General features: G+C 40.8%; 1 protein-coding gene across 1 annotated transcript in view; it reads right to left on the bottom strand.

Moving 5' to 3' along the window:
* COL13A1 (collagen type XIII alpha 1 chain) overlaps positions 1-18,702 on the bottom strand; it is a 147,619-nt gene that overhangs the window by 67,257 nt on the left and 61,660 nt on the right. The window contains exons 4-9 of the mRNA XM_083740709.1: positions 17,298-17,333; positions 14,237-14,263; positions 10,687-10,737; positions 3,410-3,445; positions 2,841-2,867; positions 1,911-1,937 (exon numbers count right to left, since the gene is read on the bottom strand). Of these exons, the coding sequence (XP_083596835.1) occupies positions 1,911-1,937; positions 2,841-2,867; positions 3,410-3,445; positions 10,687-10,737; positions 14,237-14,263; positions 17,298-17,318 (189 nt within the window). The 5' untranslated portion in view covers positions 17,319-17,333. The remainder of the gene's footprint in view (positions 1-1,910; positions 1,938-2,840; positions 2,868-3,409; positions 3,446-10,686; positions 10,738-14,236; positions 14,264-17,297; positions 17,334-18,702) is intronic.

Genomic DNA, 18,702 nt, shown 5'->3' with positions numbered 1-18,702 from the left:
TGGCCAGAAGAGGGACAGCAGCAGTTTGCCTAGAAAATTTCACTTGATATTAGATGTAGAACTGATTTGCCTTTGGTATAGCTACAGATGCAGCTCGATTCCACAAAAATATGGAATCCAGACGAGGATTTGCAGGTCCAGCTATGACAAAACCACTGTACCAGGTATATTCACAAGAATCTGGAGTTCTCTTGCAAATTTAGAGCAGGGATGGGGAATATGAGGCCCAGGGGTGTCTATATGGCACTTGCAACTCTTCCTGGGCCACACATCCTCCTTAGCTGCATTCCTTTCCATCCTTGCTTCGCACCCTTCTTGAGTGTCTCTGTCTGGTAGGAATATGTCCTTGAACAATTTATGTTTCTTGCTTGGAGAATAGCAAGGGGAGTGTGTGTGTGTGTGTGTGTGTGTGTGTGTAAAGAAACTAGCCTTCTGCACACTTTTGCCATTGGCATTTGACCCCTGGAAGGTCTCCCAGAAGGGAATGCGGTTCTCAAGTTGTGGAAGATTTTCTACACCTGTTCTAGAGACTTCATTGATGCTATAAAGCCATGCCACACATGCACAAAGGACTCCTGTGCAATGGTGATGTCATACCCTACCTTGGCGTTACCAGAACCTGCCATATTATGATAAGTTTGGTGGTGGAACCATGGGAGGAATTCAATGTTGCACTCTTCTAATAGATCTGTCAGTGCAAGTATTTCTGCTTGCCAGACAGAACACCCCCCCCCCGCTTTTATCTTGCATGCATTGCTCTGGGGTTCTCCTGGCCCATCCCCCCACCCCCAGAGCAACAATCTAAATTTCCCCATTGGCGTCATTCTTTCAAAGAGGAATGTCAAAGATCTAGATATCAATAAGAAGTGACAGTGTTTCCCCTATGCAGAGCTTTCTGAGAGCTACGCCTACAGATTATGCCTTCCGCCGTGTCAAATGGTAGAGACAAACAGATACCAGTTTCACAACAGATTTGCATTTGTAATTTAAAGCAGGTGGAGAATGTAATCCATTATGCACCGAAATGTCCTTTATATGATAGTACAAGGGAAAAATTACTGAGAAATATTTTGTCTAGTTTAACATCCTGACCAAAAAATTATGTGTTTTCTCTTTGGAGTTGTTTATCCATTTGTTACATATAGAACAACATTGTATGCTTTAGCTGCAAGCAAACATCTAACAGAAAGAACTAGTGTATTAAAGGAGGCCATGCCTTAGGAGCTTTAAGAGTGTATTTAGTTTAATCTTACCTTGAATTCAGTTTTACTCTAATTATGTTAAAATATTTAATATCATTAGAAGGTACTTTAACTTTCTTATTATACAATGCTTTTATTGTTTAGGGATTGGAATTTTTTTGAGTTTATTTTTAAAGTGGTCAAGGCTAGTACAATAAATTTGTTGATGATGACCCAATAACCTAGTGCTGCTTACGGGGTGGGGTGGGGGGTGGAGGTCTTATTTACAAATTTGCCAGCAGAAATCACTTTCCTGCTTTCATTGCTAGAGTAGGAAGAGAAAAGAATGGGAGATCTATTCCAGGTAGGGCTGCCATATGTCCGGAATTTCCTGGACACAGCTGGGATTTGTCCTTCGAAAATGGTGTCCTGGTGGAATTTTCAGAAACTGGTTAAAATATCCAGGAAAACCCAGGCGTATGGCAGCCCATATTGGAAGTTTTGCATTTTTGGTGAATTTCTGAAAAAATACAAAACAAAATAAAAAAAAGCTTTAAAACTCAGCAACCTTTGTGTCCAGATTTCCACTTATTGAAATATGGCAACCCTAGTTCCATTTTGAAATGAAGACTCCACAAACCCGCCCTGCCAGTCTTGCCCTTTTACAAGCTTGAAAGTCTCCCGCCTCAACCCAGCATATTGCACAGAAATAGATTAAAGTCTTATTACCACTTCTCCCTTCTGTCCAGGTTGCCCCTGAAATGGAAAGGAAGACTGCATCAGGGGTGGCCATTCTAGTTACTAGGACATTTTGAAGCCTCAGACTTCTGTGATTGTCATTACCGTTTAGTCATGCGTTCTCCTGTTACTTTCCTACAGCAATGGTTTTCTCATGGTTTGGACATCTAAAGCCCTAAGTGGTTTGGGATCATGTTATCTGAAGGGCTGTCTGCAAGTGGATGAGCCTGCCGAAGCACTGAAATGAAAGCTGTGACCCTGCTCTCTAACTGGCTAGCAAGAGCCATTAGGCTGGCAGGGAGCAGGAAAAGGGCTTTCTTAAAGGTGGCCCCACACATTTGGAACTCACTCCTCACAGAGATACATACAGATGGCCTCTTGCAGTAGGGCCCAAATTTCGGGCAGAGCAGCCTTCCTGACACTGGCTCCTACACAGCCCTGACCTTTCAGCCACTGTGCCCCTGCAGCAATGCAAATGTTGGCTCTACCTCACCACAATGGCCTCATCGCTACTGGTCTTTCAAAGAATTTCTGAAGATATATTTATTCAGGTCTAGTTTTGGATGAATTGTGATGTGGGTCCATATCTTGTAAGTGTATTTTTCCCCATGTGTCCTGAAAATTGGGTTTTAAAGCTTTCAAAATTTAAACAAACACACATAAAAATAGAAACACTGGTGTATGATAGGTGGATTTTTAAAAAGTCTCCAACCATATAAGTTACATTTCTGACAAGTCTAATTTCTAAGACGTGTCTTTTGGTGGTCTGCACACCAGCACCACTTCACATATATGGATTTGCCCAGAATTATTGAAACAAATGATTTAGCGATAAACATTTTGAAAGTGTTATTGACAGAAAGCTGCTGACTAGGAGTATGAGCAAGAACAAGAGTCAGGGGAGGGGAAATATTCACTTACTGGTTTGCCGTCTAAACCAATCTGACCCTGAAATTAAAACAAAAGAAAAGAGGTGACTTTTTGTGTAATTCTATACAGGTCTACTGAGACGCAAGCCCCACTGGGTTCAATTGGGCTTTATCCCAAGAAAATATGTAGCAATGAAGTCTAAAACAGGCAAATATTCTGACTGTGTTCAGAGCCCATATATACAGCACACAAGACTGAATACCTGACAGGTCTTGGACAGAAAACACAAGGGAGTCTAGTGACTGAAAAAGCATTGCAACAGATCTAGAAATTAGTTCAAATCACAACACATATTTATAGTTTTATGTTACAGTTTTTGCTTTAATGACTCATTTGTAAGGAAAATATAGGAGATCTCTCTACTTGCAATTTTTTTAAAACAATAAATACATTTTTAAAGAAATCAAAGCACTGAATGAAATAGCAATGTCTTTTCTGTGACACAATCCCCAGCCATCCATTTTTAGAACAGATGCGTCAAGAGGCATTTAGCTTCAGGGATGCTGCACTTAGAAATATATCATTCATACATACCAGTATGCATTAGCAGTGCCACTTACCGGAAACCCAGGAAAACCTCTTGTTCCAGGCTGTCCCTGAATAGAATGAAGCGGAAAAAGAGATTAGAAGAAACAGATGAGACAGCAACATGTGTGACTAAATCACTCCATCAGGCCTTGTGATTTCCTACTCTCCATCATTTGCCAGATGAAAATATGTACACTTGTTTTACATGACCTGAGGGATTAGCTCTTGACTGCGGAGAACTAGTACAAAATGAAGCCACTTCTGTGGTGTCTGGAAGCTACCGCAAGTCACTAAATAATATTGGACTCTCTAATCTCAAGTTGCACATTTCTCCACCACTCAGAAAATGCTTATGTTGATGCTCAGCGACCACAAATCTTTAAATGTTTCAGTATTCTTTTAAGTGTAGTCCCCAATACCTTTATTTCTCCCCCAAAATTACAAGTCTTAGACCTTTAAACATATTGCTAATGCGGCTTCTGTTCCTTCTGCATTTGCTCCCACACTGTTCTGGGCACAGAGAAAGACTTCCATCCATGTGGCTCAGCTTGACTGAGGATATATTTATAAGCTATGCAAATGATAGGTCTTCTATGGGCTGGACATTGCTTATGTCTCCTGTAAACACATCAAGAGGCCAAACCATGTGGGCAACCTATTCCTGAATCAGTGTGGAAAGAACTGCAGAACCTGGAGCAAACACACCAGGAAGGATGATATGTGCAAATAAGGTCTTGGGCCCAAAGGAAATAAGCAGATGTACAATGGCCAGCCACTTGGAATCCCAACTACATGAAGATCGCTCCATGTGACAAAGTGCTGATGTGAAGCTCCTCACCACATGGATTCGATACTTACTATGCTGATTCCACCACATCATTGTAAACCATCAAACAAAGCAAACTGCTGAGCATGCTCAGTCCTCACTAAATTCTTGAGAATTGACTTTGGCTTTTAAAGACTGTCGAGCTTCTGCAAACTTTGGTCTTTCCATAAGAAGGTTGACAAATCCTTCTTGCTTCTTGGTGGGTCCATTTTGGCTCCAGTCCTGTCAGTGCTTACCACCTGAGCTCACTACTAGAAGGAGAGATGGTAAGAGAAACCTGTGCAAGGTTATCTCAAGGAACCTGTTATTCTACTCCCAAACAGATACAATTATAACTGCTGGAGGATATAACACAAATAACCGGTGTTGAGGAAATTAAAAGGAAAGCAGTTCTGTGGAAGAGACTATGTAATTTCCAATTTCCCTTCAATTGTTCTTCAGCTATAGCCACTCAGGCTGGTTTCACATGAATGATGGGAAATAAAGAGGCCCAGCAGCATTACAGAAGGGTTCGTTTTGAATTCCAGACAGTTTGTCTGAAGTTTCTGAATCAATTACATGTGTGTTATAAATTCAAGCTTGCTCACCAGTCCTTTTGGTGCAGTTTGCAGTGCCTGGGATCACTTTATAGGAATACTTTATATAACCGCATCACAGTGCCATAAAATGAGGCATTTAATGGTGGTCAATCAGCTGTGAGATGTATACTGAGCCTCAAAGATGATGGTGGTCTTGATCACTCAAGCCCAGTTGTCTGGCTTTCATATCTCCTCATTCATTTTACCCATAAGGAAAATGTTGAAGCAAATATGGTTGCCAGAACAGTCCTAAGCAAGGGTGGTATGCAATGCCAACAGAAGATGGAGCAACAAATGTGTACATCCTGTGCCTGTTCCTAGAAGTCCCTTTCTGGTTGTTCCGTGTATTTCAACTGTACCTAGTTTGCGCTTTCACTGTGTAGCTAATTTTAAGGTTTACTTGCTAAGGGTGCCTGGAAACAATGCTGCCTATTTTTACTTGTCTGATCTGACAAATTTGCAAGTATCTATTGGATTTCGAATTTCTGATAAACATCAGTGCTTGAAGACATGCCACAACTCATGACTGGCTAAAATGTTTCTGACACATGTGTTGAAAAAGAGAGAGAGAGAGAGAGAGAGAGAGAGAGAGAGAGAGAGAGAGAGAGAGAAGGTAATGTACATGATATATAAGTGTTTTTTCACTGGACTTGCTCATATTGTTATAAGCATACTCTTCAATAATACAAAATGGTTCATACTTCGGGTGTGCATAGTCTGGAACTTGATTTCTAGGGGCTTATACAAGCCACTGCACGAGTATGTGTGCCATGAACAGCTGTTTCATGCGCTGGCTTACTGCTTTTTTGTTTTAATTGATATTGTGGGTTTGTGGGTTTTAAAAAAAATGTGGTGTGGTTTTATGGCCATGTTTGCATGCAACACTAAAGTATGGTTTGGCATTACATGCACAAGCATCAGGCTTGCAGACTCCCCCCCCCCAATAATAGCCATGAGGATATTGCAGGCATCTGCTTTCACTTTTAAACTAATTAGAACTAATAATTTTAAATTAATCAGCCATATCACAAACCCTGGTTTGTACCTGGTTTGTTTGAACTAACCATAGGAGGAACAGGGGAGGGAAAATGTAAGCCCAAATTCATGTACAGCACACCAAACACTAAACCATTGTTTAGGTCCATTATGTTGTAAATCACTAAGTTCGTAAGCCCACACTAAGAAGGCAGGACACGGATGTAACCGAACAAATAAAAAATAACATCCTATCTTCTCACTCTCTATATAGCATATACATCTATTATAAACACTGCAAGTCTCCAGTTTTCTCTCTTCCACAAGGAAACTGACCCTCTAAAACTTCCCCTGGGACTTCCTAATACTCAGGGAAATGGAGACACCCTTCTTTGTCTAATAGACAAAGAATAGTTACATGCTATTGTTCTACAATCTGATCCAAAGAAACATTCAGTGCTTAGTTACAAGTTTACTCATGTGTGTAAATTGTTTATATAAGCAATTGCTTACATTTACCTCAATTGCTGAACAAAACAAAATGGGGAAACGATTATAAACTCTTATAGCAGATTTAAGATTGAGAAGAGTCCAGATAAAGGTGCTGAAAATCTCAATTAACCTCTTTCCATTTAATACTTAGCACAATCTAAGACAGGCACAGGTAAACCAGGTCTGCAGGATCTAATTGCGTTTGCAGTAGAATTGCAAGCTCTACCAACCAAACCCAGGTGCAAAACAGTAGCAGCAGGAGGAGCCAGATGGCAAGCAGTAGCTCATATGCTAGATATAATTACTTACTACATAGGTTATACACTAGGATAACCTGTACAAAAATAGCCTAATTTCTAATAGCCTAATTTAGAAAGTGGGGAAGCCTTTTTGTTGTTGCCAGTGAAAGTCTGAAACCCTATTATACACAATAAACTGTAGCAAATCTGCTGCTGTATTACAATCATTTTAGAAGTAAAAGTAGCCCTAGGGTTTCACAGTTACTCTGTAAGGCAATTGTTTGCAAACTTTTTCTCTTGAGACATTTGCTTGTCTACCATGGAACCTCTGCTCGTTAGTGGAACGTTCCAAGTAAGGATTGTGGGGGAGGGGGGATTCAGTCCAGTTTACATGTATAGGCAAATCCTTCAGTTTCACACTTTCCAAACCGGATGAGAATTGAAATACTGTCATCTTTCAAAATTCATACTTAACTGAACTTTGCAAGTCAGTTCTCCAATCAATGTGTACAAAAGATACATTATATTAGGGGAAAGTGTGTGTGTGTGTAGTGAGAACAACCAAAAGTGCATTATGTTAGGGGAAACTGCTTGTAAAATATGCACATTAGTCAAACTGCATACAGAAGTGTGTCTATTGGCAGAAATTCCCACTAAAATACTGAAGAATTTTCACAGGGATTTTATTTTTTCATTTCACAAATTGCTGCAGAAATATGGAGAACTGAATTTAAGAATGAAAAAAAATGAGAAACAGAAAGAACTGAAATTAGCAGATCCTTCTATTTAATTCCAGGGCATTTTGTAGAATTGTCATTCAGTTCATGTGCGGCACTCATTGGATCCTATTGTTTTCCCCACTTTAACAAAACCTAGAATACATCCACCCACCCTGTACCTGGGAACATTCCTGGTATTAATGGGCAAGCTGTTTTTTGGAGAAGTTTGCCTGCCCTTACTGAATGTTTCATCGAAGAATCTTTAATAAGCTTCCATGGAACCCTAGAATTACCAAGTGAATGCTTTGAAAACCATTGCTTTTTAACATACACCCCGCTTTCATATTACAAAAGGGCTTTCACAAGCCAGAGAATGAAGACCAAAATCGTCTTAGAAATTCCTTGGAGAATTACTGTGGCTATAAAGTGCCTTAAATTGCTCCAAACAGCGCTTTTTTAAAATGCTGGTGTGACTGGAGTAGACTTGCTTAAAAATTATTAAACTTTGTGATGTTGCATTTGGTCATATTGGCTTTGGCAGAATATATAAAACCACCTGGAGCCACTGGCTAAGGACCAAGGGGAGATGATCTGCTATAAATTCCATGGCCTGTCCACTCCGTAACTTTCCGAAACAACACGAAAGGAGAGGATCTCACTAATAAATCTCTGCATGTAGATTGTCTCTGAATGTTGATGGACAAGAAAGGGCTGAGCAAAGAATAGTTAGAGGAAAGCCGGAAAGGGTGCAACTTGGCCTCTGATACCTTCCTTGTAAACTGCTATGCTGCTCCTTTCGACTCTTTAGGCTGGAGACAATAAAAGGCCAGAGCAAAAGTTCAAGCACTAGAGATTCCAAGAAGCATGGAGCTTTCTCTTCCTCAAATGTTGTTTGTATCAAGTTCTCAAGAATAGAACTCTGGGAACTGCCAAGTCGTGGAACGCGTCTGTTTCTGCCATGCTCAGCACGATGCTTTGCTCAAGCCAGCAAACTCAAGTAATGTTAAGCAGCTGAAAAGCTCTGGATGTGCAACTGCTCACATCATCTTGCCTCCAAAAGACAGTCTGGAAACTATTTGTCATCTCACATCTGTCTAAAGCATGCTGTTATTCCAGAGTACTCCTGCGTTTCTTTGCTATCAAGGTGCTCCTTAGCGCTTATCACCAGGTCACCATAAAACTAAATCATCTTTGCAATTGATTTGGAGAAGGAGATGGAGAAAAAGCATTTTCCCCTGTACTGATGATTATGGCAGGCAACAATTCACTTCAAGCATAATACGTGCCTTATTAAAGCCACAGTCCTGAAATTATTTCCTCTCAAGTAGTTTCACTCTAATAAAGCTTAGGTAAATGCTCTCCAGTGAGGAGTCTCAAGGCAAAATCAACATGCCTTTTCATTTTTGCAAAACTGGCCCTCAAAGATGGGTTGGAAATGGCAGGTTGCAGGAGTCTTGTGGGCAAATTGCCAGGTTATCAGTGAGAGAGTGTTGCGGACAGTATGATTTCATTTCCTGGTTAGAAGCTGAAATTGCTAGATTCATCATGCACAAAGACAACGTTCTGCTGTGCAATTGCCTCTTTTATATCACTTTAGCCTTCTTAAAACTTTCAGCTCCCAACACTTCTCTGTCTGCATTTTTCTTTCCTGCCTCTCTTATCCTTGAAATGCAAATCCTGGCAGCAAAATTATTTTACTCCCAAAAGAAAGTATACTAAGGGACAGGATGAATCAGTACTGAACCTACTCTATAATTATACAGATGCAGGTTGCACCATCACTCATAATTCAAAGTTGTAATTTGTCTTCTCTGGCCAAAGTTGCAGCACAATGTGGGCTGCTCATTAATGCAAAACTGAAGGAAAGTATCCATCCCCTTTCACACATTGTGCTTATGATATTCATTACTGTTTGCAGAAGAACACTGTTGGGTCATAAAAAGCCAAGTCATAGCCATTCTGTATAAAATCAACACGAGGAGGAGATTCATGCTCACTAGCCCTGGCCCTGCCTTTCATACATTTCCCTGGCCTTGCATATGGACTATGTGCACGCATGCTGAACACTTTATGTTCTGAATGCGGAATCTGTATCCTGCTGTGGGGCACACTTTGAGGCTCAGGGGTGGGGTCATGAAGTTCAATCCTGCTTCCTCTTCCATGTAACGTTTGTATCCAAAGCGGCAGTGTGAAAAGGGCATATAACATTCTGTTAGCGTGTGGAGCAGTTTTCAGCTTAGTCATGCAATGGAGAAAAATCACAGGTCACAGTCCAACACAGAGATAAATGCACTTAAACCATTGGTTTTAGTAGCCTGAGCATACCTAACTCTGTGCTAGATTGTGGCCACTGAGTATTATGGCAACATATGAACACTATAGACTAGTAGGCAGTAAAAAGAGAGAAACTTGGCAACTTTTTCAGTCAGAAAATAAAATGGGCTGAAACACATAAAAATGCAACATAAAACAAATAAGCACCTCAGCGATCCCCCCCCCCCCGTTTGTCTCCTGATTTTACCTGCATCTGCAAGCCCAAGCATAAATAATGCAATCTCCCAAAGATACTAACTTTTAGACATAAAATACATGAAGCTGTCTTTTACTGAGACAGGCCATCTGTCACAGGATTGCCTAATCTGATTGACAGTGACTCTTCAAGGCCTCAGTCCCAAATCTCTTCCACCCTAGCTGACATTATTTAACTGAAAGTGACAGCGGTTAGGCCTGGCAACCTCTACCAGTGCATGCCTCTCTCTCTCTTGTAGTCAACTAACAAGACATCCCATTCTGTTTTCACTAAAGTGGACAGTAGTTATGTGGCAAGACCTCCCTGAGAAATTCTGCTGGTCTTATCAACAAACTTTCCACACCTCTCTGAATTCCACAGATGTTTTGCCTGAGAAGAAACCCAACAAAAACTTTTAGAAGTTTACCATAAATAAAATTTTGAAGCACCACCAATTCATTTCTTACAGTGTTGAATACTACCAATATGGTTCACCTTGGGTTGGTGAAGAAGAGAGGGGGATCTGGGTCACCACACATTTTCTGGGAAATGACGTCAAATTTCTTTCTAGCACATTGCACCAGAAATCAGTGACCAGCTGGTATTATCTGAAGGCAATACTATTTTTATTTTTTTGCTAAAAATACAAGGGTGTGTAATATGCTTTCTGTTACTGGCTTTTCCCTTTAGACCAGAAAATATTTCCATTACTTTTAAACACAGGAGGGGAAACCACTGGTACGGCCAGTTTGAGCTTTTGTGCTGAGACTGGTGTACTTTCTAACCAATATATATAGTCTGTAATTTCAATATAAAAACAAATCTGGCCAGGGATGTAAACCACATCATTTAGAGTTACAGGCCCTTTGAGCTGACTAGTGGCATTTTCCCACTCCCTGTATTTTTTGGGCAACTCATCCATACCCTTTAAAAATTAAAGTAGAAGAAAAAAAACAGAGAAGGCAACTTACTGGTGGGCCACGGGGACCGATGATGGATATGCCGGCTTCTCCTGGGGCTCCCTGCAAGGGATGGGAGGAGGAGGAGGAGAGGGAGAACATGGACGTGAAAATCAAAACCAAAACAAGACTGGGAAATGGCTTAGAGTTGGCTGTTGAAGAAAAAGAAGGAAGGGAAGTATTTGAGAGTGGGAGAAAAATACACGAATGTAAGTGACAAAGCCAAAGCGAATATTTAAAGTTAAAGATTCAAATGAACAACAACTGAGGGCTGAAAGGAAAGCATGGCCAAGGAAATAACGAGGAGGAAAAAGGAAAGTTTACAAAAGAGATTAAAAGGAACAATACATCTGCACACTCTTGAGAAAAAAAATGATCAAAAGCAGGTTTCTTCCAGTTAAAACAGCAGGTCCCTTGGCCTTTTCCAAACAAGACGGGGAGCCATTTTGAACCTATTCTGAAATCAGATCAAAGCATCATTCGCGGCTCCTTGAGGATGGAAAGTATAATCTCACTATGTAGAGATTCTGACTCTCTTGTGCCAGAGTTGTCTCACTTCTAGTTATCATTATCTTTATCCCCACGATGGGGTGAGCTCCCGTTGCTCAGTCCCTGCTCCTGCCAACCTAGCAGTTCGAAAGCACGTCAAAGTGCAAGTAGATAAATAGGTACCGCTCCGGCAGGAAGGTAAACGGCGTTTCCATGCGCTGCTCTGGTTCACCAGAAGCGGCTTAGTCATGGTGGCCACATGACCCAGGAGCTGTACGCCGGCTCCCTCGGCCAATAAAGCAAGATGAGCGCCGCAACCCCAGAGTCGGTCACGACTGGACCTAATGGTCAGGGGTCCCTTTACCTTTTACACTTCTATGTACACCTAACTTGGCTTGAGAACTGCACCACAAAATTTAGAGAAGTGTTAATTTTGAAGGATGGATGCGTTTAGGTTCTCAAGTTGTTACAGGAAGGGTGAATTAAGTAGGCTTGCTTTCAAATGCAAACTGAAACAAATTTCCACCCTTCATCCCTAGTGGCCACTAACTGCTATTTTCCAACATTTTGGGTAGAGGAGGTGCTACTTATGTTTACCTTCCTTAACTATTTGAGGTTGCCATGGGTTTTTCAGGTGTTTTTTTCTTGATTCAACTTTTTTAAAAAAACCCTCGCACTGCACACAATGGGACAAGGCTCTCTCCCCAGCTTTATACCATCCACACACTTCCTGGGACACCATGGGAGCATCATGCCACTGTGTGGAGCACCGACCTTATTTGTGAAGTTAGAGCTACCCCCACAAAATCCCTTTAGCCACCTTGTAAGGTCAAGACAGGTAAGCAGTAGCCCCACCACAAAATGTTGAGAGAATTTCTTTCTCATCCCATATTCTTTCAGAATGGCTTCATGTTGTCTTTATTTCCCTCAGTGAAGGTCAAAAATAAGCTGGTTGGGTTTTTTTGTTTTTGGCAAAGTTCTACGAAGTGCTGTTCTAAATATTTGGAATATGATTCACAACTGTCTATGTCGTTGGGGATGGAAAATCAGTTTGGTTTTTGTTTAAGTGGGAGACCTAGATAGTAACAAAATTTCTGGAGACAAGGATGCTGTTGAAGATTCCACAGCACTGATGGTGCTATGAATCTGGGATTGACTGTACGCTTATTCCAGTGTCCCTGGGATGTCTGCTTAGTTTACAAATGTACAATTTGTAAATGAATAGATAACCATTACAAAAGCACTATAAATCTCCAATTCTCTCCCCTCTAAACCTCTCTGTCCTCAACACCTTAAAGGCTCAGGGGAATGTGAATTGTTGCATTTTTGCTGCTTATTTAATAACAGGGAATGAACAAATGATGGGGGTTTTGAAGTGACTGTAGTGCAAAGAACCTACGTACCCATAAGTAAAGGGTCTCGATAATCACATAGGATGGACAGGATATGCAGCCCGTATAGAGTTCCCACGTCTTAATTTGGCAAATTATGGACAGCCAGCCATTCACTGCACTACTAGGCCAAGAGGAATAGGACATAAGAAGATCTGAATACTTAGACAGATAAAAAGGGACAAGTGTCACACCAGCAGCTTGGAGTGGTGGGTTCCCTCTAATAATAAGCTCAGGTGGTGGAGTGCCAAGAGGATTATAGCCAAAACAGGACTTCTGAGAAACAAGAGAGCATGCTTGGATGAATCCTGAGGTATGCAAAACAATGGCCCAATGAGGACAGAGCATGCTCAGTGGCATCCAGGAGTCACAGAATGTTGAGTCCAGTTGGAAAAGGGAAATGGAAAATGGAGAGTGGGTGGGGAGGAGAGGAGAGGACAAAGAACTGGCCTGCTTGAGTCCCTGACAACTTCCAATATGCTAGAGGAGGGCTGGAGTGCTAGAAAGAACCCTAAGCAGCATTACTTCTGTTAGCAGGTGAGCGTACACTATAGTGTTACGCTTCAGGTTCCACTTGTTTTACCTAAACATGCCCAAATATTTAATGTCAAACCTGATGAAGGTTTTTATGCTAATTGTCTTGGATGACCTAAAGGAAACCAAGGCCTATGTCTGCAAGCTGCTTTGCTCTTCTGCTCCAGAATATATCATGCAGTATCTTTTCTTCTTCATGTCAGGCTGACAGGATTTCTAAACAGACAACTTTTTTGTGGTACTTCCTTGGGAAGGACAGAGAATCTGCAGCAAACATCCTCCCCCCTTTTTTTTCTTCTGAGGTGCTGCAACATCTGAAATGATAGTGCTGCTTACTGGCACACACACAACATACATTTGGTGTTTGAAAAAGCCCTAGTTCTGTCTGGGGCAAAGCAAATAAAAATATGATATTTCCATTGCAATCTGTTCTGGGCTACCACTTACCTCTGCCCAAACATAAAAAGAACTGATGTAATGCTTTTCTGGATAGGAGCAAACGAAAACAGCACCACAGATTAAAGTAAACGTTTGAGGGTCCCCTCGCACCTGCTTTCCTCAATTATTTTTTATGAGGCTTTCCCTTTAGATAATAGAAGGCTGCAATCAGGAAATGGTGGACCTGGCCCAACACAACGCATCTGGCCGCCTAGGACACAGCTGGTGCAGTTAACCACATTTCCACGTGTATCTTTCCTGAACGCACCAATCACAGCTGTCAGCAACAAAACAGAAAATGGTTCCAGAAAATACCAGAAAGGTCCAGCTGCAAATGTTGAGCTTGCCTAGCCAGCCTTCACAATGTTAGTATAAATTATAGTAAACAATTCCCCCCCCCTACTGTCTTGGAACATGTGTGGGCTCTTTCCCGCCCTGCTATTTCTTATTTGCATATATTAATTTCTGTAAAGTTTGTACTTCTAAACTGGGCCTTTGGCTCACGTAGAGGATGGGATTTCTTCCTTTCTTCTAGACCAGGAAGAGCAGGGGTGGAAGTTAGAGAGGGATAACGTGGACTAATTTCCAACCAACCACATGGCAAACTTGTTGTCAGGGCAAAATACCTTGGTTAGGGAGGTGTTTCCAGGGGACATAGGGTTTTTTTAGGACACGGTAATGAAGTGATGAGCTGGAAAGAGCTGACTCACCTTCTCTCCAGGTTGCCCCTTTAGTCCCTGGGCCACCATTTACACCAGTCGCAGCCACATGCAAGAGGGTGAAGGAAGAGAGAAAGAGAGACACAAACACAGGAGTCAGTGTTAAGGCACACTAAGCCCCCAAACAACATAGATGCACACACAGAAGCACACACACAAAAATCCCCATGTGACAAACATTGAAACATGCTTTGTTTAATGCTCACGCACAAGCACAGTGGATGGCAACATTTGCTTCAGACTCCCTCCCATTTAAACCACTTTTAAGAATCCCTGTCTCTGGATAGGGGAGTGCATCATATGGTGAAAAACTGTTCCTGAAACGTACCATAAGGGTTCGCATGAAAGAATGTATATATTTCTCTTTTTTAAAATCTACATACGTAGAAAACTAGTATGCCTGGGAGATGTGTTCCAGCCCAGTCTTATCAATAAGATGCTACTTTTTATGTTTAGGAATTTTATACGTGTGGGACAGAGGGCACATTCAGCCATGCAATTGCTCATCTGCAGCCTGAAGTGGTACGGAACAGGGATTGTTTTGCATCATGATTAACTCTTTGTCCAAAGACCCTAAAGAACCCTAAGAAGGCGGCAGGAGCTGCTGCAGCTGAAGCTAGGAACCCAGCTTAAGTTCAAGAATGGCAAAACAAATGGTATGCGTTAGCAGTAAGCTCATAGAGTTAGCTAGGCTGGGCTAGATTTAAGCTCAAAAGTCAGCAATTGGGAAGGAGCAAGAGATTTGGCAAGGTTCCTTAGACCCACCGCAATCAAGAAAGATTTACTGTTTGGAAGATCAGTTCTGATGGCGTCACTTAATGCAAGTTCACCGCATCCTAGCCAATGCCACAATAACCAGAATAAAAGCATCCCTTTGGCAAGGTAATCTGTTGTTACCACCCAACACACCACTGAAGCACGAGCATTTGACCAATTATAAACAAAATATTAACCTGAATACTAGAGCTGAACTACAGACTACTCTTCAATTGATGGCATGTTAAAAAGAACCTGAATGCCAACACCATTCTCAACAGTTTTGCCTTGATATTCCCAAGGATATATGTATTTGTTTTGCAGACTCAGAAGTCAACTCATAGCCAAAAGCTACTGAAGTGGTGTACAATAAGATAAAATAAAATCCAGAAGACACAGACTTCATAAACTGAAAACAAGAAAACTACTTCTAAAATGGTATACTTAACATTCCATAAAAGACACTGCAGCCTTCATGGATTTATCGTATTGTCAATTTGCTCTTTTACTTAACACATTTCCCCTAACATTCTATTTAAATTCACTGCCCTCCATTTTAAACTTGTTGTTTCTTGCATTTCTTGTGAAGAATGTGGAAATTCTCACTTGGTTTGACATCTTCTTTCTAATAACGACTTTCAGATATTTGAAATTTGTCAATGCATTTCTCTAGTGGAGGCTAAACATGCACAGGTCTCTCAGTCTGTCTTCATATGACTTGATCTTCTAGACCTTTTGTAATTCATGTAGCTATTCTGTAAATTTTCTCCCATTTCTCAAGACTTTTAAAAACAACAACTGATACCCAGAACTAAACAATACTTCCAATATTGTGCAGCTTTAGCCACCATGAAATATAGCTGCATGCAAGATTATATGACCAACACTCACTAGAAATTTTCACCTATCAACACTCTTTCCAGAAGTGTTGTGCTGTGTTTCCTCAAAAATACAATCAAGTCTTGCATGACTACTTGGATGTCAGATGTCCCATCATTTGGGGCAACATCACAGGTGATGGAGTGAAGTTTTTGATCATTCTATTTATGTTTGCTAATTAACTTGCTGATTTGAGAAGTTCCTGGTCTTGGTGACGTTTGTAGAGTACATTTTCAAATGCTCTGGTCTTTATCATTTGTTTATTTACTTGAAATGTCCATGTTTTGACTTCTAATTGGCCTGCATTTGATGTATTACAACATAGATCATTTGAATCAACCTATGAGGCAGACCATAGGCAGAAGCTTGAGTGTATCTTGACTGAACCAGGAATGAGGGTGCCAATTGTTGCATTTATTTTATGCCTTTTTTTGTACATTGGAAAAAGTTTCATTGCTTTTCTCCTTAACTAGGGGGAAGCTCATTCTGTCAATATTTGAGATTCAAGTTTGAGGTATGTCAAACAAAAACATTTTCTCACATCTACAACACATCCAGGTGCATGGAATAATGCCTTTGGAATTATTAGTTTTTATGCATGTTACTGGAAATGCACACAGACTGACATGCACTTGTATGCATTATAGAGAACAACACTTCTTTGGTCAGTGAGTGTGGGAATATATTCTTGCAGTGTTGTTTCTTAACTACAGGAAAGCAGCAGAGTGTACTCCCCCAATCTTTAAATTACAGGTTGCAGACACTTCTTTGGGAGGTGATATGACAAGAGAATATTTAGCAGTGGTTAGCATTAAATTGAAACATGTTCCACCTTTATGGTGTTGACATTGCTATGTTGTCCCAAGAGAACAATGCTCATCCTTAGGCCAAAAATGTATAACTATTTAATCTTTGCAGTTATTTACACCCTTTTCCAACTCTGGGAAAGCTGTAAGAAAGTAATCTGTTTTAGAAGCAATCCTTCCCTGCCACACACGCCCAGTACTCCTGTTTCAGCTGAAAACCTGGTGCTATAGGGCCTATAGTACAGGCAATCCTCTAAACAGATCAGTTTCTTTTTCACATCCCACCATTAATTTATGCTCAGTGAGTTTCCATGTAAGTTCTCTTCCTCAGTTAATTAAAGATCCCTGCAGTTTTATGCAACAGAAGCATCTAGTCACTGAGATTTCCTCTGCCTCTTGCTATGAAGCTCTCAGCAATCAAATCAGTTATTTATTTTTTTAATAGTAGCTGCTTCATGCTTTGCCTTTTGCACAGCCAAACTAGAAATGGACCCAGAGTCATTATTACCCTGAGATAATGAATATATCACGCCTCCCCCACAAAGGGGCCATGGATAGCAAAGGGTTTAGAAGCAGGTGTGTCAGGTAATTGCAAGAGGTTTAAGACTCACCGGTAGTCCACGGATCCCCATGGCGCCTTTGTCTCCCTAACAATTAATGCAAAATCAGAGGGCAGTTGGAAACTGGCCATATGTGGTGCTATAAATTGACACAAAATAGCTTTTACTTGGTGTTTCAAGCAGCTGCATTGGTTAATTTAAAATTTATGTAATTGGTTTAGATGTTTGTGTGTTAGGTTGAAAATACAGAAGTTTGCGTATTTTATGGAATCTGAAGTGGAAACTATGTGGTTGGAGCATCTTCAATGCAACGGTATAAATTTGCTTGCATGGTCTTGTGTGCGTATAGGTGTATGTCTAAATATATTTTAAATATGTCTATAAGTACGTAAGTATAGCTGTGCAGAAAATTGATAAAGAAACATACATGGTGTCATTATATAGAAACATTTTATAGTTTCACAAATTTGCAATATTGCATAACACATCAAAGTTGTTGAGAACATAAGAACAAAACATAAGAAGAGCCTGCTGGATCAGGCCAAAGCCCCAACTAGTCCAGCATCCTGTTATCACAGTGGCCAACTAGATCCCTATGGGAAACCAAGGAAAGAAGAAAACAAGCCCTCTCGTAGTCTAATGACATATTCTGTTTATCAGTATATTTCCTAGTCCATTGGTATAATAAGTGGTAGCCCACTGGTTCTTAAATTGTGTTTTATTTTGGATCCCTTGCTTGTTTGTTGTGAATCATTATTATGTCACCATGTGGGGAAGGTATTTGAAAGGCTTATGATTATTAATCACCTGCTGTTCTTTGCTTCCATTGCTATTTGTGTGATGGAGAATCACACATTAGCAGAAGGGTCTTTTTTAAAAAAAACAAAACTTGCACTGTCAAAGAAGTAAGCAGCTTCTCTGTGGCTTGCCTCTTCAGCCTGAGGTAGAACTACTAACAGGAATCTATAGCTCTTTAGCATTTTCCTTTTTTCATTAACTGTGTGACATCAACATGCCCCTGAAAAATGCACCAGAAGCCCTTGAATCACAGCTAAAGAACCCTTGTATCAGTTAATTTGAGAAAATCAGTTCTACACTTTTTCAAAATTTTGTTCAAGATATTACTAAGGCAAAGGATGATTTAGGGGAGTACGGCCAGTTTGGTCACACTGGGTGTGCAGTCTCAGGGATGCCGCAACTATGATTTACAATGGAGCGCAAGAAGGGAAGGGGTGCCAAATTTTAGTGTCACACAGGGTGCAGCTGAAATTTGACACCCCAAGGCCTGCCACTGACTAAGGGGCATAGAAATTACTTGCTTTAAATGTGCATGTTGTAAGTTGGAAAAAAAGTTGCACTTTCAGATCTTCCTGCCTGCAGTCCTAACTATGTCTACTAAGAAATCACTGGGGCTTAATCCCAGCTAATGGGCAGGATTGCAACCTCATAGTGGATG

This window comes from Podarcis gaigeae (genome assembly GCF_964106915.1).
Source record: "Podarcis gaigeae genome assembly, chromosome: 5".
Classification (NCBI taxonomy): Eukaryota; Metazoa; Chordata; class Lepidosauria; order Squamata; family Lacertidae; genus Podarcis; species Podarcis gaigeae.
This window is presented reverse-complemented; position numbering and strand designations above follow the sequence as displayed.